The following is a 24,455-nucleotide window of genomic DNA, read 5'->3' as shown; positions in this document are numbered from 1 at the left end:
TTGGTAGTACGACCAACCGGTCTCACAACTGCAGACCACGTGTAACCACGCCATCCCAGGACCTCTACATACTTCACCTGTGGGATCATCTGAGACCATCCACCCGGACAGCTGATGAAACTGTATTTCTGTCTGTAATAAAGCCCCTTTGTGGAGAAAAACTAATTCTGATTGGCTGGGCCTGGCTCCCCAGTGGGTGTGCCTATTCCCTCCCAGGCCCACCCATGGCTGTGCCCCTGCCAAGTCATGTGAAATCCATAGATTAGGGCCTAATGAATTTATTTCAATTGACTGATTTCCTTATATGAACTGTAACTCAGTGAAATCGTGACTCAGAAAAATGCATGTTATTTATCTTTTAAATTGAAACAAACAAATCTAGAAATTGAACTGTAATAAACTCGAACTCCATGCTAGGAAATACACGAAATGACCAAAAGTATGTGGACACCTGCTCGTTGAACATCTCATTCCAAAATCATAGGTATTAATATGGAGTTGGTCCCCCCTTTGCTGCTATAACAGCCTCCACTCTTCTGGGAAGGCTTTCCACTAGATGTTGGAACATTGCTGTGGGGATTTGCTTCCATTCAGCCACAAGAGCATTAGTTAGGTCGAGCACTGATGTTGGACGATTAGACCTGGCCTGCAGTCAGCGTTCAAATTAATCCCAAAGGTGTTCGATGGGTTGAGGTCAGGGCTCTGTGCAGGCCAGTCAAGTTATTCCACACCGATCTCGACAAACCATTTCTGTATGGACCTCGCTTTGTGTACAGGGGCATTGTCATGCTGGAACAGGAAAGGGCCTTCCCCAAACTGTTGCCACATAATCGTCTAGATTGGAAGCACAGAATCATGTAGTCAATCACCCACCATTGCACCAAATAGTGGGTTGGACCTCACTTTATATGCGCAGAAAGTAGTTTTTATCTACAAAGCCATGGAAACCCATTTCATTGCTTTTCATTTCTCCAGATGAACACTTCTTGTAGTGTACGGCCATGTAGTGTAGTGCACAGATCACACGTTGGGTTATTTTGACCTAGCCCAGTACCCTGCCCTGAACTTTAGTGACTGTCACTGGCCGGCTACCACCCGGTACTCAACCCTGCACCTTAGAGACTGCTGCCCTATGTACATAGTCATAGAACACTTGTTACTTTAATCATGTTTGCATACTGTGTTACCCACTTCATATGAATATACTGTATTATAGTCAAGGCCTATCCTATTGAACTATTGCTGTACATATATTATTCTGTTCTACAGATACACTACCGTTCAAAAGTTTGGGGTCACTTAGAAATGTCCTTGTTTTTGAAAGAAAAGCAATTTTTTGTCCATTAAAATAACATCAAATTGATCAGAAATACAGAGTAGACATTGTTAATGTTGTAAATGGCTATTGTAGCTAGAGATAAAATGAAGTGCGCTGTGGTAAACTGCATCTAATGGCTTTAATGAAGTGGCAGCTGGGTCGTTGCACAAATAGAGTTCCTTTTGCGTCCCTTTGATATATTAAAGGCCCCCACCTGAGGGAAATGCCTCCCCTATTTGGACCTAATTCCTGTTCTAGACTGGAAATTCTCGTTTTAGGTTCCACCTCCGAAGAATGACGCAGGCCGTTAATACATTTTTCACGAATTGGGGGTGGGAACTTTGTGGTGATTTCCATGTGTAGTGAAGAAATAGCAACAAGTAGGGCACTGACAGCTTTCAGTGTAGCTAGCTAGCTAATGTTATCTGTTGTTGCTGTTTCTTTAACTACACCGTATTCAAAATATTAGCCAGCTGGCTAGGCTATGGCTGGTTCTGATTATGCTTTTGTCATAAGCATTTAGGGAAAACTTTGCCACAGATGTATAGGGGAAACCACTATCTTTGACTTCACATCTATTGTTATCTCCAAAGTTTTGGCATTTTCCATAAATTGCGGCTGCGAATCTGCCATAGAAATAGAAAGAATAAGATGAATTTGTCAGACTCCAGCTACCTAAGTCTGTTCTCTCTGCTAACGCACGGCAAGAGGTACTGGAGCGCCAAGTCTGGGACCAAAAGGCTCCTGAACAGCTTCTACCCCAATGCCATAAGACTGCTGAACAGTTAATTAAACGGCTACCCAGACTTTCTGCTTTTCACCCCCTACCTACATGTACATAGTACTTCAATCAATCATCTAACCAAACATACATGTACATATTACCTCAATCAATCACCCCAACTACCTCGTACCCCAGTACACTGACTCAGTACCGGTACTCCTTGCCTGTATATAGCCTCGTTATTGTTATTTTATTGTGTTACTATTTTCTTTTTATCTATTTGTTAATTTACTTACTTTTTAACTGCATTGTTGGGGAAAAGTAAACATTTCACAGTAAAGTCTACACTTGTTGTATTCGGCGCATGTGACAAATCAAATTTGATTTGATTTGAAGCTCCAGCAATATGGATAGCCTAACTATTGAACAGTTTGAACTAGAGACACGTTTTTCTACATTTTAATGGACACGTTGCAACCTTGGTGCCACCACGTCCAATTTTTTACACCTGCTACGTTATGCTAGACACAGTGCAACTTTTGGTAGGCTACTGGCAGGCTGTTCGGCTGCGCTACAGCAATGCCAAGTCAGCCTGTGCTCATTCCATGGTTCTCACAGTTAAGGAAAGTCAAATGATAGGCTACAATGACTTTGCTCATGATGCACGCTGCATATGATATTTACTGTAACAACACTCTGAGCACATCGGACGCGAATCATGCCTCTCCCTGAACATTAGAAAGCAGATCTTTAGTTAACTTTCCTGCCAGTGTTAGACTATGGTGACACCATTTATTGAATTCAGCTGACAATACGAGTGGCGTAGTGGTCTAAGGCGCTGCATCGCAGTGCTAGCTGTGCCACTAGAGATCCTGGTTCGAATCCAGGCTCTGTCGTAGCCGACCGTGAGACCCATGGGGCGGCGCACAATTGGTCCAGGGTAGGGGAGGGAATGGCCTGCAGGGATGTAGCTCAGTTGGTAGAGCATGGCATTTGCAATGCTGGGGTTGTGGGTTCGATTCCCACGGGGGGCCAGTATAAAAAGAATAATGTATGCACGCACTAACTGTAAGTCGCTCTGGATAACAGCGTCTGCTAAATGACTAAAACAAATTATTATGGGTGACAGGTTCAGTACACATCATTGCATCCTATATCAGAAAGTAGGCTGGCCATCTTTTAAGTCTCGTAGATCGATACACTACTATAGGTTTGTTTATAAAGCCCTCTTGCACAAACTTCCGCTGTACCTTACTTACACTAAGACATATGAGTCACCAAACCCGATCACAGGGATGGCTAGCTCTAGAGGTCCCGTTGATCTCTACAGAATTAGGTAAATCGGCATTTGTGCCCTGTGTATGGAATGATCTGCAGAGCTCTCTGCACCTTGATGCTCTGTTACCTCTAGGGCAGTTCAAGTTGTTGATGAAAGACCTTGTTGAAGAATATGATCGCTTTAGATTAGCAATTGGATTAACAAATGGATTCAATATGGTCGAATGAACTAGCGGGGCAGATGCCAGTCAACGGCCGCTCCCCTGTCTCATCCCAATGTGGATTCATGTGTATCGTAGATTCATTCTCTAACGCTTCATTTTTAGAAAGACCAGAGAATTCAGAGAAAGTCCAGAGACCATGGTCTCATTCCCAAGGGTGCCCTGATCACAACAATATAACAACCAATACAAAACACAAAAAAACAAAACAGCAACCAATACAAAACACAAAATGTATGAAAACTGCTACAGTCCTCAGCTACTAGGTCCTCAATTAACACACTAAACTGCCTGAGCGTCTTTTTTTTTTTTAAAGCATACAGCATATGTCTCCAGTATGATAATGTCTAAGGACCATTTCAGTCTAGTGAAATGTCATTGTATGTGTTCATAAAACATTACAAGGGCTCATAACAATTGAAAATGCTTTTAAACTGACAAGGGTTTTAGTTTGCTGCTTAGAAATTGAATGGCTATTCTCCCATCGTTCCTCCAGGTCCAATATGCCAGCGGTGCCGACAGTGTGGTCCAGTTAATATTTTACGAGCCAATCATCCATCGTTGGAGGGAAACTGACTTCTTCCCATGTTCTGTGACCTGCGGTGGAGGTAATGGGCAACTCCTTCCTCCTAACTACAGTTTATTTTGATGTTTCTCATTTTGATGTTTCTCATTTTATTTGTATCCTTTATTTTTTATCTATTTTTCAAGTGAGATACAGTAGGTTTGCCAAGCTCATCTAATGCTTTCTGGTCAACAGACATTTGTTGATACTTTTCTGCCCAGTCTCAAAAACCTAATAGTTTATCATTGAATAGGTGGATTAAATACTATAGCAATGGGCACATTTTGGCCTGACTGCATGCCTTTTGATTGGCTGTAGGATACCAGCTGACTTCAGTGGAGTGCTTTGACCTGCACAGCGGTCGTGTGGTTGTGGACCAGTACTGTCACCACTATCCTGAGAATGTCAAGCCCAAGCCCAAACTACAGGAGTGCAACATGGACCCCTGCCTTGCCAGGTCAGTCACCTAACTGACTGCATGCCTTTAATCTTACATATGCTAATGGGGCAGTGGGTCATCCATTCCTCCACAGTGGTGTGCTATTTTGGTTGTAGTAGTTTTTCTCTTAAAGGCCCATGCAGCCATTTTTATCTCAATATCAATTTATTTCTGGGAAACAATTAAGTACCTTACTGTGATTGTTTTCAATTAAAATGGTCATATAGCAAACAAAAGTTTCTTAGCAAAGAGCATTTCCTCAAGCAATAATTTTGCTAGGACCGTATGGAAGTGTTCTGAGTGAGGAGTGTAAAACTGAAAACTAGCTGTTATTGGCAGAGAGGTTTGGAACTCTCTTTCTTATTGGTCTATTAACTAATTAGGCCAAAACTCCATCTCACCAAAACAGGCAGACATTTCAGGCGGTCTTTTCAAACAGCTCTTACACTGAAAGGCCATTATCATAATCTTCACAATTGTACAGTATTATTCCAACTTCATAGTGTGGAAATATATACTGAGTATAAAAAACATTAAGAACAAGCTCTTTCCATGACATAGACTGACCAGGTGAATCCAGATGAAAGCTATGATCCCTTATTGATGTTTCTTGTTTAACCCACTTCAATCAGTGTAGATGAAGGGGAGGAGACAGGTTAAAGAAGGATTTTTAAGCCTTGACAGAATTGAGACATGGATTGTGTATGTGACATTCAGAGGGTGAATGGGCAAGACAATAGATTTAAGTGCCTTTGAACAGGGTATGGTAGTAGGTGCCAGGCGCACCGGTTTGTGTCAAGAACTGCAACACTGCTGGGTTTTCCATGCTCAAGAGTATCCCATGTGTATCAAGAATGGTCCACCACCGAAAGGACATCCAGCCAACTTGACACAACTGTTGGAAGCATTGGAGTCAACATGGGCCAGCATCCCTGTGGAATGTCCATGCCCCGACGAATTGAGGCTGTTCTGGGGGCAAAAGGATGGGGGAGAGTGCAACTCAAACACAGGAAAATTACAGTTTCGGCTTACAGTACTGGGCTTTTAATTGGTTTTCTGTTTCGTTTCCTCTTCTTTTAGTGATGGCTACAAGCAAATCATGCCTTACGACCTCTACCATCCCCTGCCTCGGTATGTACAGCAAGTCAAATATGGATGGAGCTTTTACCCTGGAACTCTTTTTTGGTGTACAGTTGTATACTGTTGACAAATGGCACTGTGGCAGCGTTTAGTTATTCGCCCATACCCAGTCAAATGAATGTCAAATATTTAACTAGCTTGCACAGTACAATAGAGCCAATGGAATAGTCCCAGATAGGCAAACTCTTCCCACCCTGCATGTTGGTTAAGCTAAATCAAGCACACCTGATTAATTTGATTATTTATTTATTTCTTACATTTGAACCGGGTCTTTGTGCTGCCAGGTGGGAGAGTAGCCCATGGACTGCCTGTTCCACCTCCTGCAGTGGGGGGATCCAGAGCCGCTCTGTGTCCTGCGTGGAGGAGAACATTCAGGGCGTCATCACCCCTGCGGAGGAGTGGAAGTGCCTATACGCCCCCAAGATGGTCATCCTGCAGCCTTGTAACACCTTCAACTGCCCCACGTGGCTGGCACAGGAGTGGTCACCTGTAAGTCACACATTTAAGATTGTTCTACTCTAGTCTTTATGAAACTACTCCAATATGGTAGTGAAAATGTCTTAGCTTATTCGTTTTCATAGCGTATTGTAAAATATTCAGATGTTACCATTTCAACAATGTGAGAAATCTGCGGCATTTCAAGGCTCTTGTTTCAAGTCTATCTATGGCTGTCTGTGGTTAAAAGCCAGATTCCAGCCTGTAAGGTCTTGTCAGTCCGGCCTGAGTTTACCGAAGACCTCAAGCTGTTATCCAATAATGAACAGAGAGTACTTCCTCTAATTTACACAGTGTAAAATCTGCCTACAATGGCAACAACGCAAGCCTTAATTGCATGTCCGAGGGCACTGTGCTGTTAAACTACGGCTCAGGGTCTCTATGAAACATCAGAGGTTGAACCACTCAGTTCTTGAATCAAAAAATGAAATGTCCTTGGCCCAAAAAACATATTTTTTCCCCCTTCTTCTCGCCTTTACCACCTGACCCTGTAATCACGCCTCAGTGAGCAGCTCATTAGTCTCTGATTGGCTCCAGCGCCGCTGAGCTAATGACATGTTAATTAGCCAATTTGAAAAAAATCTCATGATTAATCTTCTTGGGGGTCAGGCTCAGGCAATGTGAAAAAAGTTAGCCAGACATTTCAACATGTTATCTGCCCTCCCCTTCATACCACAAGCGGTGTTCTCGCCATAGCAGGAACACTTGTGACTTCTAATGTAAACCCATGTTAAAACTTAACTCTCCCATGTAAATACCGGTACAAAACCTCCCACTCCCCTCCCTTTTAAAAACACATCGCTTTAATTAAAAGTGCAAAGTCAGCAGTGCTTGAGAGTCCTCATCTTCCCTTGCACCCCACACACACAGGTTATCCAGCCGCTGTAGTTGGATCGCCGCCTGGGGAGATAACTGGCTACGTCACTGGACAGGAGTGTTGGACAATTCACAATTAACTGCGTGATGTGGCACTACCATTGACCAATCACAAATCCAGTAGAGGTCCCCTGTGACTTTTAATTTCATGGGGAAATTAACCTCCCCTCTCCGGCAAGCACAAAGGAAGACCAGGGGAGCCAGATTTGTTCATCTTAAGATACAGTGGGCAGAACAAGTATTTGATACACTGCCGATTTTGCAGGTTTTCCTACTTACAAAGCATGTAGAGGTCTGTAATTTTTATCATAGGTACACTTCAACTGTGAGAGACGGAATCTAAAACAAAAATCCAGAAAATCACATTGTATGATTTTTAAGTAATTCATTTGCATTTTATTGCATGACATAAGTATTTGATCACCTACCAACCAGTAAGAATTCCGGCTCTCACAGACCTGTTAGTTTTTCTTAAGAAGCCCTCCTGTTCTCCACTCACTACCTGTATTAACTGCACCTGTTTGAACTCGTTACCTCTATAAAAGACACCTGTCCACACACTCAATCAAACAGACTCCAACCTCTCCACAATGGCCAAGACCAGAGAGCTGTGTAAGGACATCAGGGATACAATTGTAGACCTGCACAAGGCTGGGATGGGCTACAGGAAAATAGGCAAGCAGCTTGGTGAGAAGGCAACAACTGTTGCCGCAATTATTAGAAAATGGAAGAAGTTCAAGATGACGGTCAATCACTCTCGGTCTGGGGCTCCATGCAATATCTCACCTCGTAGGGCATCAATGATCATGAGGAAGGTGAGGGATCAGCCCAGAACTACACGGCAGGACCTGGTCAATGACCTGAAGAGAGCTGGGACCACAGTCTCAAAGAAAACCATTAGTAACACACTACGCCGTCATTGATTAAAATCCTGCAACGCACGCAAGGTCCCCCTGCTCAAGCCAGCGCATGTCCAGGCCCGTCTGAAGTTTGCCAATGACCATCTGGATGATCCAGAGGAGGAATGGGAGAAGGTCATGTGGTCTGATGAGACAAAAATATAGCTTTTTGGTCTAAACTCCACTCGCCGTGTTTGGAGGAAGAAGAAGGATGGAACCGTGATGCATGGAGGTGGAAACATCATTCTTTGGGGATACTTTTCTGCAAAGGGGACAGGACGACTGCACCGTATTGAGGGGAGGATGGATGGGGCCATGTATCGCGAGATCTTGGCCAACAACCTCCTTCTCTCAGTAAGAGCATTGAAGATGGGTCGTGGCTGAGTCTTCCAGCATGACAACGACCCGAAACACACAGCCAGGGCAACTAAGGAGTGGCTCCGTAAGAAGCATCTCAAGGTCCTGTAGTGGCCTAGCCAGTCTCCAGACCTGAACCCAATAGAAAATCTTTGGAGGGAGCTGAATGTCCGTATTGCACAGCGACAGCCACGAAACCTGAAGGATCTGGAGAAGGTCTGTATGGAGGAGTGGGCCAAAATCCCTGCTGCAGTGTGTGCAAACCTGGTCAAGACCTACAGGAAACGTATGATCTCTGTAATTGCAAACAAAGGTTTCTGTACCAAATATTAAGTTCTGCTTTTCTGATGTATCTAATACTTATGTCATGCAATAAAATGCAAATGAATTACTTAAAAATCATACAATGTGATTTTCTGGATTTTTTAGATCCCGTCTCTCACAGTTGAAGTGTACCTATGATAAAAATTACAGACCTCTACATGCTTTGTAAGTAGGAAAACCTGCAAAATCGGCAGTGTATCAATTACTTGTTCTCCCCACTGTAGCTAGGTGGGACAACCACATATCACAGGCACAGAAAGTACATTTTTCCTTAATAACGTAGCTATTAGTAGAATTTGATAGAAAGCGCTTGAATATGGAAAGATTTCAATGGTTATGAATTATTGAAACAACAAACACAACTTGCTCTAAATAAATAACTTGCATGCATCTGTAAAACGGTCAAATTGGTAAAACAACAATGTTATTTTATGTCCTCTCCAGTGCACAGTGACTTGTGGTAAGGGCCTGCGCTACAGGGTAGTCCTGTGCATCGACTACAGGGGCCTACATGCTGGAGGCTGCAACCCGACTACCAAGCCACACATCAAGGAGGAGTGTTTGGCCACTGTACCCTGCTACAAGCCCATAGGTACACATTTCCCCCCCTTCCCCACCCTAAAGTGTCTACAATTGATTGTCTGACATAACATACCAAATGCCAAATATTAGGAACATCTTCCTGATATTGAGTTGCACCCCCCATACTCTACCAACTGAGCTACAGAGGACCACAATGACAGGATAATTGTCTAGCTCAATGAAGTTACTTTAAGATTATTTGGAGATGAAGTGTGAAAAATGCTGATATCAGGGATATTGACTTGCATTGTTTTTGGGAGACAGTGGCCAGGTAAACAAAATCAAAGCATGGATTTCTGTCCATAGACTGCTTACAGAGTACAGAAAACATTTGTAAAAAAAAATGTTTGGGGTGAACTATCGCTTTAAGTGCTGTGTCTACCACATTGTAGGCCAGTGGTCAGCATCCCTGGTCCTGGACCACTACAGTGCATACTTTGGTTGGTTCCACCCCAGCACTAACCCTTCTGATTCCTCTCATCAAGCTCTTGATCACTGATTATTAGTGGAATTGGGTATTTTGCTGCTGGGATGAAACAAACGCCTGGGTCTTAACATTGCTGTATGAACTCAGAAGACCCATTTTTACATGCGAATTGGTAACACTTTATAATAACGTACATTAATAAACCATTTATAAGGCATTTACAAACTGTTTGCTCAAAAGAAAATGTTTAATATATGACCTTAAAAACCATTTACTAATCATTAGTAAAGTATTTTTGCAGTCCCTAAAGTGAGGGCGGTTTATTCTTTATAAAGACCTCATAAATGTTTTGACTGGCCAGTGTAATTTCTCACAAAAACATTGGACATGCCATTGGTAGACATTCAAGGAGTACCTGATGCTCAAAATGACCTAGAACATATCAATGTTTTAAGAATAAGCACACAACACTCAGGATGTTTAAGGATAAAAAAAATAAAAAAATTTATTCCAAAACAGTCACACGGTTGTAGTAGTGTGATGTAGCGTATTTGTATTTATTAGGGATCCCCAAGGCAGCAGCTACTCTTCCTGGGGTCCAAACATATTAAAGCACTTACATTAGATATAAAACAAAAACAGTACATCATATGACATTATTTTTACCTGTTTTTTAAAAATCTAATTATACTGCTTGCATCAGTTCCTTGGGGACTTGGGGACTGTGAAGAGACCTCTGGTGGCATGTCTTGTTTGGTATGCATGGGTGTCTGAGCTGTGTGCTAGTATTTTAAACAGACAGCTTGGTACATTCAGCTTGTCAACCCCTCTTACAAAAACAAGTAGGGATGAAGTCAATCTCTCTTCCACTTTGAGCCATGAGAGATTTGCATTTGTATTTATTACGGATCCGCATTAGTGGCTGCCAAGGCAGCAGCAACTCTTCCTGGGGTCCAACCACAATTTACATACAATAAAACAATACATAACACAACACCTTATTACACACTACTCTACCATAACATATTTACAATACAAAATCAATAATACAGCAAAATAACAATATTAAAATGTGTGTGTGTAGAGTGCGTGTTTGCGAATGCTGTGGGTGTGCCTGTGTGTGTGTGTGTGTCTCTTCACAGTCCGCGCTGTTCCATGAAGTCTATTTTTATCTGTTTTTTAAATCTGATTTTACTGCTTGACTGAGTTCCATGATGTGGAATAGAGTTCCATGTAGTCATGGCTCTATGTAGTGCTGTGCGTTTCCCGTAGTCTGTTCTGGACTTGGGGACTGTGAAGAGACCGCTGGTGGCATGTCTCGTGGGGTATGCATGGGTGTCCGAGCTGTGTGCCAGCATTGCAAACAGACAGCTCGGTACATTCAGCTTGTCTACACCTCTTACAAAAACAAGCAGTGACGAAGTCAATCTCTCTTCCACTCTAAGCCAGGAGAGACTAACATGCATGTCATTAATGTTAGCTATCCGTGTACTTTTAAGGGCCAGCCGTACTGCCCTGTTCTGAGCCAACTGCAATTTTCCCAAGTCCCTCTTTGTGGCACCTGACCACACTACTGAACAGTAGTCTAGGTGCGACAAAACGATGGCCTGTAGGACCTGCCTTGTTGATAGTGTTGTTGAGAAGGCAGAGCAGCACTTAATTATGGACATACTTCTCCCCATCTTAGCTACTGTTGTATCAATATGTTTTGACCATGACATTTTACAATCCAGGGTTACTCCAAGCAGTTTAGTCACCTCCACTTGCTCAATTTCCACATTATTCATTACGAGATGTAGTTGAGGTTTAGGGTTTAGCGAATGATTTGACCCAAATACAATGCATTTCGTTTTGGAAATATTTAGGACTAACTTATTCCTTGCCACCCATTCCGAAACTAACAGTAACTCATTGTTAACTGTTGCAGTTATTTCAGTTGCTGTAGCAGCTGACGTGTATAGTGTTGAGTCATCCGCATACATAGACACACTGGCTTTACTCAAAGCATGTCGTTAGTAAAGATGGAAAAAAGTAACAGGTCTAAACAGCTGCCCTGGGTAATTCCTGATTCTACCTGGATTAAGTTTGAGAGGCTTCCATTAAAGAACACCCTCTGTGTTCTGTTAGACAGGTAACTCTTCATTCACATAATAGCAGGGGGTGTAAAGCCATAACACATTAATTTTCCCAGCAGCAGACTATGATCGATAATGTCAAAAGCCGCACTGAAGTCTAACAAAACAGCCCCCACAATCTTTTTATCATCAATTTCTCTCATCCAATCATCAGTCATTTGTGTAAGTGCTGTGCTTGTTGAATGTCCTTCTCTATAAGGATGCTGAAAGTTTGTTGTCAATTTGTTTACTGTAAAATAGCATTGTATCTGGTCAAACACCATTTTCCATTAGTTTACTAAGGGTTGGTGACAGGCTAATTGGTCGGCTATTTGAGCCATTAAAGAGGGCATTACTATTCTTAGGTAGCGGAATGACTTTTGCTTCCCTGCAATCCTTTGGGCACATACATTCTAGTAGGCTTAAATTGAAAATATGGCAAATAGGAGTGGCAGTATCTTCCGCTATTATTCTCAGTAATTTTTCATCCAAGTTGTCAGACCCCGGTGGCTTGTCATTGTTAATAGACAATAATAATTTGTTCACCTCTTCCACACTCACTTCACGGAATTCAAAATTACAATGCTTGTCTTTCATAATTTGGTGAGATATACTTGGATGTGTAGTGTCAGCAATTGTTTACTAGCATGTCATGCCTAAGTTTGCTAATCTTGCCAATGAAAAAACGATTTAAATAGTTGGCAATATCAGTTGTTTTTTTTGATGAATGAGCCATCTGATTCAATGAATGATGGAGCTGATTTAGTCTTTTTTCCCAACATTTAATTTAAGGTGCTCCAAAGCTTTTTATTAACATTCTTTATGTCATTTATCCTTGTTTCATAGTGTTGTTTTGTCTTCTTTTTATTCAGTTTAGTCACATGATTTCTCAATTTGCAATACGTTTGCAAATCGGTTGTGCAGCCAGACTTATTTTGCCTTTCCTTTTGCCTCATCTCTGTCAACCATACTATTTTTCAATTCCTCATCAATCCACAGGGGATTTAACTGTTTTTACAGTCATTGTCTTAATGGGTGCATGCTTATTAGTAACTGGAATAAGCAATTTAATAAATGTATCAAGTGCAGAGTCTGTTTGCTCCTCATTACACACCACGGACAAACATATATTCTTTACATTAACAACATAGGAATCACTACAAATCCTGTTGTATGACCTCTTATACACAATATTAGTCCCAGCCTTTGGAACTTTGGTTTTCCTAGATATGGCTACTATATTGTGATCACTACATCCATGGATTTCGACACTGATTTCAAACAAATCTCTGCAGCATTTGTAAAGGTAAAGAAAATATGTGATCAATACATGATGATTTCATTCCTGTGCTGTTTGTAACTACCCTGGTAGGTTCACTGATAACCTGAACCAGGTTGCAGGCACTGGTTACAGTTTGAAGCTTTCTCTTGAGTGGGCAGCCTGATGAAAGCCAGTCAATATTTAAATCACCCAGAAAGTATACCTCTCTATTGATATCACATACATTTCCAAGCATTTCACACATGTTATCCAGATACTGACTGTTAGCACTTGGTGGTCTATAGCAGCTTCCCACCAGAATTGGGTTTAGGTGAGGCAGATGAACCTGTAGCCATATTACTTCAACATTATTTAACATGAGATCCTCTCTAATCTTCACAGGAATGTGGTTCTGATTATAAACAGCAACACCTCCACCATTGGCATTTCTATCTTTGTTATAAATGTTATAACCTTGTATTGGTACTCTGTATCATCAAAGGTATTATCTAAGTGAGTTTCAGAGATAGTCAGAATATGAATGTCATCAGTTACCAGCAAATTACTGATTTCATGAACTTTGTTTCTTAAGCTACATATGTTAACGTGGGCTATTAACTTGAGCACTTTTCTTCTGGGATGCTTACTTGTTTTTATTGCTTTACTGGGAAGCTTAACAGCAGTAGATGTGGTCATGTTCTTTATGTTAGTGCAGGGTGAGGTGCAGACAGTGGCCTTCCTCCTTGGGCACACCGGCTCAGTGCTAACGGTATAAACCTGGTTCTTAAGCACATGATTACTGCATACAATAGCTGTAGAATCAGCAGAGGCATTCAGGGCAGTTAGAGGGACATAATTTAGTTTACTTATATTGTGTCTACCGATGCTCCTGGTGTAATGTACATTTGCTGAACCATTTTGACAACTCTGCATCACAATGTTAGGGATTAGCAGAGCTGGGCTTGGGTCACTGCTAAGTCATTGTCTCAATGCAGCCTTATAATGCTGTGTAAGGATCCAGGAACCCAAATTATTTGGGTGGATCCCATCCTCCTTAAAAAACGTGTTTTGTTTCCAAAAGGTATTGAAATTGTTAACAAAAGTTACACCCATTGAGCTGCAATAATCACGTAGCCAGTTGTGAAGAGCAAGAATCCTGCTAATGCATTCCATACCATGATTCAGAGAGGGCACAGGGCCAGATATGATGAGTTTTGTGTTAGTGTCTAACAGAGAGTCAATCAGTTCTTTAAAATCCAGTTTCAACTGTTCAGAGCTGCCCTTCATAATGTCATTAAAACCCACATGGACTACGATGTAATCGATTTCTATGTCCTGACTTAGTACATTCGGGAGTAGCTTAGTAATGTCATTTACTTGAGCTCCGGGATAGGACATTGTTTTTGCACCAGAAACGGTCACATTTCTTACCATGGAGCTGCCCAAAATCACAGCTGGCGAGAAAGACGAGGAAATCCACCCACTCCCACGCTTCACAGGATGCAGGCCTCCGACAGATGGAGAAGCCCCGTTCGATCCAGAGCAGGGTGGAAGGTTGCCGACGTCGACTTTGAAATCGTAGTAGTAGGCACTGCAGCCGCAGACACAGGCACCCCAGCGATGAAGGTGCAGGAAGATCAAGCTCCAGGATGGCGAAACTATTTGTTGTTTGTGTCCGTTTCGGGCCTCTCGTTGGGAGTGTAGACTGCTATGTGGGAGTTTGCTGTCTTCGGCTTCCACGGCTCGTGACATCCGACCATCGTTGATTGCCTTTCTCCTCATGCTGTGCTCCTTCAACGGTGCTATCAAATGGGGGAGCTCCGGGCAACACTGGCCAGTCGGATAACGACTAACGACAAGGCTGAGATGCATCCAACAAGCGCGAACGCCATCCAGCCACCGGTGTAGAAAATGTAAACATTCCACTCTGCGTTTTCCCCAGTTTCTTACGTAGGCTGGCGACCTGCATGATCAAGGAAGCCACCTCAAGCCTATAATCCTCGGCAAGTAAACAATTGCCGCATTGGAACTCTGAGTGATCCGGTTTGTCCCTAAACAAACCATAATAGATACAGCTCCAACAGCGCTGGAACCGTTCATTTAGAGTGCCTTGCAAAAGTATTCATCCCCCTTTAAGTTTTTCCTATTTTGTTGCATTACAACCTGTAATTTAAATGGATTGTTATTTGTATTTCATGTAATGGACATACACAAAATAGTCCAAATTGGTGAAATGAAATGATACAAATAACTTGTTTCAAAAAAGTCTATACAAATAAATAACTTAAATGTGGTGCGTGCATATGTATTCACCCCCTTTGCTATGAAGCCTCTAAATAAGATCTGGTGCAACCAATTACCTTAAGAAGTCACATAATAAGTTAAATAAAGTCCACCTGTGTGCAATCAAAGTGTCAGATGATCTCAGTATATATACCTGTTCTGAAAGGCCCCAGAGTCTGCAACACCACTAAGGAAGGGGCACCACCAAGCAAGCGGCACCATGAAGACCAAGGAGCTCTCCAAACAGGTCATGGACAAAGTTTTGGAGAAGTACAGATCAGGGTTGGGTTATAAAAAATATCAGAAACTTTGAACATCCCACAGAGCACCATTAAATCCATTATAAAAAAAATTGAAAGAATATGACACCACAACAAACCTGCCAAGAGTGGGCCGCCCACCAAAACTCACGGACCAGGCAAGGAGGGCATTAATCAGAGAGGCAACAAAGAGACCAAAGATAACCCTGAAGGAGCTGGAAATCTCCACAGTGGAGATTGGAGTATCTGTCCATAGGACCACTTTAAGCCGTACACTTCACAGAGCTGGGCTTTACGGAAGAGTGGCCAGAAAAAAGCCATTGCTTAAAGAAAAAAATAAGCAAACACGTTTGGTGTTCGCTAAAAGGCATGTGGGAGACTCCCCAAACATATGGGAGAAGGGACTTTGGTCAGATGAAACTCAAATTGAGCTTTTTGACCATCAAGGAAAACGCAATGTCTGGCGCAAACCCAACACCTCTCATCACCCCGAGAACAACATCCCCACAGGGAAGCATGGTGGTGGCAGCATCGTGCTGTGGGGATGTTTTTCATCGGCAGGGACTGGGAAATTGGTCAGAATTGAAGGAATGATGGATGGCGCTAAATACAGGGAAATTCTTGAGTGAAACCTGTTTCTGTCTTCCAGAGATTTGAGACTTCCAGCAGGACAATGACCCTAAGCATACTGCTAAAGCAACACTTGAGTGGTTTAAGGGGAAACATTTAAATGTCTTGGAATGGCCTAGTCAAAGACCAGACCTCAATCCAATTGAGAATCTGTGGTATGATTGCTGTACACCAGCGGAACCCATCCAACTTGAAGGAGCTGGAGCAGTTTTGCCTTGAAGAATGGGCAAAAATCCCAGTGGCTAGATGTGCCAAGCTTATAGAGACATACCCCAAGAGACTTGCAGCTGTAATTGCTGCAAAAGATGGCTCTACAAAGTTTTTTTGGGGGGGGTGAATACTTATGCACGCTCAAGTTTTCTGTTTTTCAGTCTTATTTCTTGTTTGTTTCACAATAACAAATATTTTGCATCTTCAAAGTGGTAGGCATGTTGTGGAAATCTAATGATACAAACTCCCAAAAAATCAATTTTAATTCCAGGCTGTAAGGCAACAAAATAGGAAAAATGCCAACGGGGGTGAATACTTTCGCAAGCCACTGTAGTTCTCCAGACAAAGAGGGCTCCATTGCAAAACTAATCTGGTACTAACTTCGTTAGCTTGAAGGCTAGCAGCTTAGCGTCAAGCAGGCTTCAATCTGTCTCTTAAGCGGGATTCCGGGACAAGAAATAGCGGTCCTAGCTGATGAAAGCTAACTGCGTCGTGGAATCCACGCAAAAACAAGTTCTGTATTCGTATTTATGAATAGGGGGGGACTAATGACAGTCAGCTTGTAGGGCAGGGCAAACAGACTCCTGGAAGATGGACATGTCAAGGGAGTTGATGTTTCTAAATTTAATAGTGCGCTTGGGGTGGAGCTGGAGTGCAGAAGTACTCACAGACATTGTCATGGACCTATGGTCAGATACCATAGGTATCATGAGGTAATCACCTCATACAAGTACTTGGGCGTATGGCTAGACGGTACACTGTCCTACTCTCAGCACATATCAAAGCTGCAGGCTAAGGTTAAATCTAGACTTGGTTTCCTCTATTGTAATAACTCCTCTTTCACCCCAGCTGCCAAACTAACCCTGATTCAGATGACCATCCTACCCATGCTAGATTACGGAGACATAATTTATAGATGGCAGGTAAGGTTGCTCTCGAGCGGCTAGATGTTCTTTACCATTTGGCCAATAGATTTGCCACCAATGCTCCTTATAGGACACATCACTGCACTCTATACTCCTCTGTAAACTGGTCATTTCTTTATACCTGTCACAAGACCCACTGGTTGATGCTTATATATAAATCCCTCTTAGGCCTCACCCCCACCTATCTGAGATACCTACTGCAGCCCTCATTCTCCACATACAACACCCGTTCTGCCAGTCACATTCTGTTAAAGGTCCCCAAAGCACACACATCCCTGGTAGCTCCTCTTTTCAGTTTGCTGCAGCTAGCGACTGGAACGAGATGCAAAAAACACTAAAACTGGACAGTTTTATCTCCATCTCTTCATTCAAAGACTCAATCATGGACACTCTTACTGACAGTTTTGGCTGCTTATCGTGATGTATTGTTGTCTCTACCTTCTTGCCCTTGGTGCAGTTGTCTGTGCCCAATAATGTTTGTACCATGTGTTGTGCCGCTACCATGTTGTGCTGCTGCCATGTTGTGTTCCTACCATGTTGTTGTCATGTTGTGTTGCTACCATGCTGTGTTGTCATGTGTTGCTGCCATGCTATGTTGTTGTCTTAGGTCTCTCTTTATATGGTGTTATGTTTGTTTTAGGGGGGCGAAAGATGAGAATCACAGTGAGAGGACTGGGAGACAGGCCTAGATTCAATCAGATCAAATGTTAAGCGCCGATAGCAAACACCCGCATAGCGGATGTTTTGGTGGTGTCTGAGGTGGAACTGCGTTGGAGCGTCAAATTGCTGAGCTGCTGCTCTTGCGATCATTATCACAAAGCCACACCACTCTCGTTAGATATTCAGACCGAGAACGTGTAGGCAATTACGCTCAAATAGAAAAATCATTAAACTAAATAATGAGGATTTCTATCATCCAAATCGAGGTGTGTAGATTACATCTCACATTCCAGTGTTTGAACTTCTAAACAAGGCTGCATGGGATTTCTGTTAATGTGACTCTGTGCAACCAATGGCAATATCCGCTTTAGGTATAATGCCGGGAGTCACTTGTGGATTTGACATCTCTAATGCAGTTCCACTTCTGACACAGCCAAAACAAACGCTATGCTGATATCGGCTAAAGAGGATCTGATTGACTAGAGCACTTAATTTTAAAAGCCATGTACTAAAAATGATAAGCCAGCAGGGACAGGCAAAATGTGTATATCCATGTCCATGAGTTTCTAGACATTTTACTCTTACCCAGAGCGACTTGCAGGAGCAATTAGGGTTAAGTGCCTTGCTCAAGGTTATTTATCTCCAGATTTGTCACGTAGTTTGCTCGGGGATTCAAACCTGCGACCTTTCGGTTACTGGCCCAATGCTCTTAACCGCTAGGCTACCTGACCATGTGGTTCCAGAGAAAATAGCTTAATTAATTAAAAAAGCATCAATTAAATTATTTTCAATCAACTCTGCAACTGTTCCAACTATTGTCTTTTTTCACAACTTCCACCAGTTTGGGCCCAAAACATTTACAACAAAGACAAATTGACATAGTAAAGTAAATGTGTGTAAAACAATATATATAAATGATATTTCATGCTGCAACCCACATATTGAAGTTGAATGTTTATATTTAGGATTATGTTTTATACTTTTGTCATTCAATTTTTATTTTAAAATCATGTTATTTGATTTATTTAAATAAACAGTATGCATACAAAAGTATGTGGACACCCCTTCAAATTAGTGGATTCGGCTATTTCAGCCACACCCGTTGCTGACAGGTGTATAAAATTGAGCACACCGCCATGCAATCTCCATAGTCAAACATTGGCAGTAGAATGGCCTTATTGAAGAGCTCACTGACTTTCAATGTGGCACTTCCATAGGATGCCACCTTTCCAACAAGTCAGTTCATCAAATATCTGCCCTGCTAGAGCTGCCCCAGTCCACTGTAAGTGCTGTTATTGTGAAGTGGAAACGTCTAGGAGCAACAACGGCTCAGCCGCGTAGTGGTAGGCCATACAAGCTCACAGACTGGGACCGCTGAGTGCTGAAGCAAGTAGCGCATAAAATTAGTCTGTCCTCGGTTGCAACACTCACTACCGAATTTCAAACTGCCTCTGGAAGTAACGTCAGCACAAGAACTGTTCGAGGGAACTTCATGAGTCGAGCAGCCGCACACAAGTCTAAGATCACCATATGCAATGCCAAGTGTCAGCTGGAGTGGTGTAAAGCTCGCTGCCATTGGACTCTGGAGCATTGGAAACGCGTTCTCTGGAGTGATGAATCACTCTTCACCATCTGGTAGTCCGACGGACAAATCTGGGTTCGGCGGATGCCAGGAGAACGCTACCTGCCCGAATGCATAGTGCCAACTGTAAAGTTTGGTGGAGGAGGAATAATGGTCTGGGGCTGTTTTTATGGTTCGGGCTAGGCCCCTTTGTTCCAGTGAAGGGAAATCTTAACGCTACAGCATACAATGACGGTCTATGCAATTCTGTGCTTCCAACTTTGTGGCAACCATTTGGGGAAGGCCCTTTCCTGTTTCAGCAATGTTCCAATATCTAGTGGAAAGCTTTCCCAGAAGTGTGGAGGCTGTTATAGCAGCAAAGGGGGGACCAACTCCATATTAATGCCAATGATTTTGGAATGAGATGTTTGACGATCAGGTGTCCAAATACTTTCGAATGTAGTGTATATTACATGTGATAAGGCCACACAGAGGCCCAGCGATAATCTGAAGTACCCAAAAAGGCCACTAGATATCATCTGAAAACATTCCATATATTCCTTGAAAGTTTCCAAAATTATGGTAGTTTACTGGTAAACTTCGAAGCCACCCTATTCCCAGGTCATTTGGACTATAAATTGTGCGTTCCTGTATTATTCTCATGCTAAAATGTTTATTATATTCTACTGAGGCATTTACTTTATGTACATATTTTTATATTAAATTATTTCTTATTGTTGTTGTATTGTCGAAAAGGAACCTGCAAGTAAGCATTTCGTTGGACGGTGTATACCATGTGTATCCTGTATACGACTAATAAAACGTGAAACTTGTCATTGATGAACTCTTGGATTAGTAGAGTCTTGTTTGTTGGAGACTGTTCATTAAACAGTGCCAGTCTTAAAGGGGCCTGAGTGAGAGGCGGAAAATGTACTTTTTTAACTGGCTGCAGAGAGTCAGAAACTGCATAGAGGGAGAAGAGAGGGAGACGTACAGTTCTGTGTGAAATCTTTTGACTCATGAATGGATTTCCTACCTCCTCAATGTTTGAGCTTTTTCTGTAGAATTCAAATTTGAAGAAGTCATTTTTTCAGCTACTTACTCAGGGTTTGTTTTATACTCTTAAAACTATGATGGAATCCTCCTGAGTAAAAGATGCGAGTGTACCCCATTCCTGTACTCTGTAGTCCTTTGTAGTCCTCCAGGAGAAAATTGGTAAAACTCTTGATTAGCTACTCAAGCATGCGTAAGATATTGCCAGCAGCAAGATTTGACTTCGATTTCTAGAAAGACAATTGCTGTAGCTTACAAATGGTATGTAATAAAACATATTTAACCGTAATTGACAGGTTGGATACCGGGTCCACAAAAATAGACAGAGTTTAAAAGGGAGCATCAGGTATTCTTGAATGTCTACCAATGACATGTCCATCTTTTTGTGAGATATTACACTGGTCACTCAAGACATTTATAAAGTATTTTTTAAGTATAAATAGATTAGGGACTACAAAAATACTTTACTAATGATTAGACATTAAACATCTCATGAATGATCTTATGAATCATTAGTAATACATCATTTAAAAGTTAATCAAATGTATTAACTACCTTACTAACATTTACAAATGTGGGAGTAAATGATTAATTAATGGTGAGCAAACTGTTTGTAAATGCCTTATAAATGGTTTAGTACTGAACAGTATTATAAAGTGTTACCTGAGAAGATTTTATTTTAACTGAGTTAAAGATGCATTCCGGAATCTTAAGCACTTACAAATTCGTAACATAGTATACGAATTGGAATTCATATCTCATACAAATTGCAAAATATTGTAAAAAAAAAAAAAAAAGCAGGACTTAATATACTGTATCATAGGAAATGGATGAGGTAGTACACAATGTTTTGGCTAGTGAGCATTACTTTCAAAATTAAAGGCTGAAATTATACAACTCTGTAGCATCACTTAAATAGTGGTCACACGAATGGTCAGCGGATTCGCTGTAAATGATTCTGGCATGCTTGAATATGTTATACAAGTACAGGCATGTGGAAGGGCCTGACCTGTACCAATATTTGCCCTGTCTCTCTCTCTCGCATGTATTTCTCTCCTCTCACTTCTTGTATCCTCCCCCCTTCTCTGTCTCACTCTCTCCCCTCATCGGTTTGTATGTCTTTGTCTTTCCTTCTCCCTCTTTCAACTCCCCTCTATCTCTCACACTCTGTTGCTCACACTCACTTGCTTGCTTTCTGGCTCGCTTGCTCACTCACGCACTCTCTTTCTCTTACTTTCTCCACCGCTATAGAAAAGCTCTCGGTAGAGGCCAAGCCTCCATGGTTCAAACAGGCCATCGAGTTGGAGGAGGACACAACTGTGTCTGAAGAGCCCACGTAAGTGCCAAGGCCTCCAGGGGCCCATTACTGCTAACAGTGTTCTTTGGTCCAGATCTTGGAGACGCACAGGATTGCAAGCTTTTGTTCCAGCTCAACTGTTCAATGATACACGTTTATTCAGTACAAGGCGATTAGTTTGTAATGACTGGAGGTGTTCTCTCAACACTGTAGGGTGTACATCTGTATTTGCATATTTCCCAGCATGCCTTTCAAGTGAATGTGAGTGATACCCACCCATGACTGTGTTTGTTAGTGACAGAGATATGGTTGTTAATTTCAGTAACCTATTATCTTGAAGCTTTCACCAAATAACTGCATTAGTGAATGGTTTGCATGTCTTTGTCACACAGCAAGTTAATGTAAATGAACTCAACAAAGTTGCGTAAAACCAAGACCACGTGATTGAAAAGATGAATTTGTTGCTGCAAACTTCCCGCAAGTTTGTGGCAAATTTGCTGCAGCATATGGGCCGTGCTGGGCTAGACCGTGTTGTGCTGATGTAGGATTACTGTGGGCTAGCCTGTGCTCATTATGTGAGCAGGTTACAACCGGTGTTCCTCTCAAAAGCGGATCTCAGTTGAAACCATCACAGGTGTCCAGGCCATGTGGTAATATATTGAGAAGAAGGCACGGTTACAGTACGATGTCTCCTGATGCAGAACACAAAACAGGGAAGATTTACAATAGGAAATATCTGTTTCACAAATGTAACGTTGGTCTGTTGGGGGAGCCAAGAGAGAGCCAGGCCCTGATACAGTTTGTCTGCAATAGGCTCCCGATCCAATGGCTGTGATTTACCTGGAGGTTACACCAAGGTAGACTAGGGGCCTTTCCGTTGCCATGAAGTCCGCTGTAAGTTTCATTCCAACAGCAATCCGGCTGCTGAACAGTGGGACATAGGACAAATGTAGGCCCAATACATGGTCGACAGTAGGCCACAGAGACTGTGGATAAGTGTGCACTAACTCCTAACTTTCAAGTTTTTTCTGTACTGTGTATTATTATTGTATTGTTTTTGTGTATTTGTATACTGACTTCACAAAATGAATTTCAATGTAAATGGGCAATAAAGTATATTGTATCGTATTGTAGGTCTGGTCATGTCGACAGCCCTTTTTTCGGGCAAAGCCTGCCTAGACAGCAGTAGTTCTGTAGATGTTTATATTTCTCAACAATATGAGGTTTAATTCACTTCCAACCCACCAGTGTTTGTAAGTAATTGAGAGATCTCGTCCCCTTTTGCAGTTGGAACACATTTGTCAAGGCTGGTAACAACCAACGACTCCAGTATCAATCACTTGAATAATTCCTTGATCAACTTCTGCATTGAAAATCAATTTTGGCTGCTACCTTGATCTACCTTTCACATGGCACAGTATGTATCCAATTTTAATAAGACTGTATAGGAGCGAGAGTATAATCTTTTTTTCTAAAGTAGTGCATAAAATCTTCTAATGTTCTTGACTAAAGGCCATGAGTAACTTGGTTATAAGCAGTCTCACTTAAACCCTAATTTATGCTGCCCCGTTTGAGCTAGAGACTTGAAACTTTGTATGTAGGTGTCTCTACTCATGCTAAACACATTTACCTCAAGCACCCATAAGATCCGTCATGATAGATTTTCCTCCATCTTGCACATTTTGGAAAACCTTTGAAAAACGTATTATGAATCATAAGTCCAAATAACACCAAATTCGTTATGTAGGCCCATGGTACATCTCTTAACTTAGTTTGCGAAAAGCTAGTTGGTTAAGAGATGGCTGGGTTATTGATCAATCAGGAAATCTGATTTTACGTTCCATTTAAATCCTTTGTTAATCCACTTCACAATGGCCTATCAACTTGGAACTTTTTAGGGTCATCAAAGACCCTATACAGCGCATTTGGAAAGTATTCAGACCCTTTGACCTTTTCCACATTTTGTTATGTTGCAGCCTTATTCTAAAATGGATAAAAGTATTTTCCACCTCATCAATCTACACACAATACCCCAGAATGACAAAGCGAAAACAGGTTTTTAGACATTTTTGCAAATGTAATACAAATCAAAAACAAAAATACCTTATATACATAAGTATTCAGACCCTTTGCTATGAGACTCGAAATTGAACTCCGGTGCATCCTGTTTACATTGATCATCCTTGAGATGTTTCTACAACTTGATTGGAGTCCACCTGTGGTAAATTCAATTGATTGGACATGATTTGGAAATGCACACACCTGTCTATATAAGGTCCCACAGTTGACAGTGCATGTCAGAGCAACAACCAAGCCATGAGGTCGAAGGAATTGTCCGTAGAGCTCAGAGACAGGATTGTGTCAAGGCACAGATCTGGGGAAGGGTACCTAAACATTTCTGCAGCATTGAAGGTCCCCAAGTACACAGTGGCCTCCATCATTCTTAAATGGAAGAAGTTTGGAACCACCAAGACTCTTCCTAGAGCTGGCCGCCCGGCCAAACTGAGCAATCGGGGGATAAGGGCCTTGGTCAGGGAGGTGACCAGGAACCCGAT

At 41.9% G+C, this 24,455-nt stretch overlaps 1 protein-coding gene across 1 annotated transcript in view; it reads left to right on the top strand.

The window, feature by feature from the left end:
* The window catches only part of LOC121572726 (ADAMTS-like protein 1), a 156,699-nt gene extending 134,756 nt beyond the window's left edge, over window positions 1-21,943 (top strand). Inside the window, exons 8-13 of the mRNA XM_041884748.1 lie at window positions 4,038-4,149; window positions 4,425-4,563; window positions 5,626-5,676; window positions 5,970-6,174; window positions 9,081-9,228; window positions 21,855-21,943. Of these exons, the coding sequence (XP_041740682.1) occupies window positions 4,038-4,149; window positions 4,425-4,563; window positions 5,626-5,676; window positions 5,970-6,174; window positions 9,081-9,228; window positions 21,855-21,943 (744 nt within the window). The remainder of the gene's footprint in view (window positions 1-4,037; window positions 4,150-4,424; window positions 4,564-5,625; window positions 5,677-5,969; window positions 6,175-9,080; window positions 9,229-21,854) is intronic.
* Window positions 21,944-24,455: the final 2,512 nt, after the last annotated feature.

This window comes from Coregonus clupeaformis, chromosome 8 (assembly GCF_020615455.1).
Source record: "Coregonus clupeaformis isolate EN_2021a chromosome 8, ASM2061545v1, whole genome shotgun sequence".
Classification (NCBI taxonomy): Eukaryota; Metazoa; Chordata; class Actinopteri; order Salmoniformes; family Salmonidae; genus Coregonus; species Coregonus clupeaformis.
Note: the sequence above shows the minus strand (reverse complement) of the source record. Positions and strands in the feature narration are given on the sequence as shown.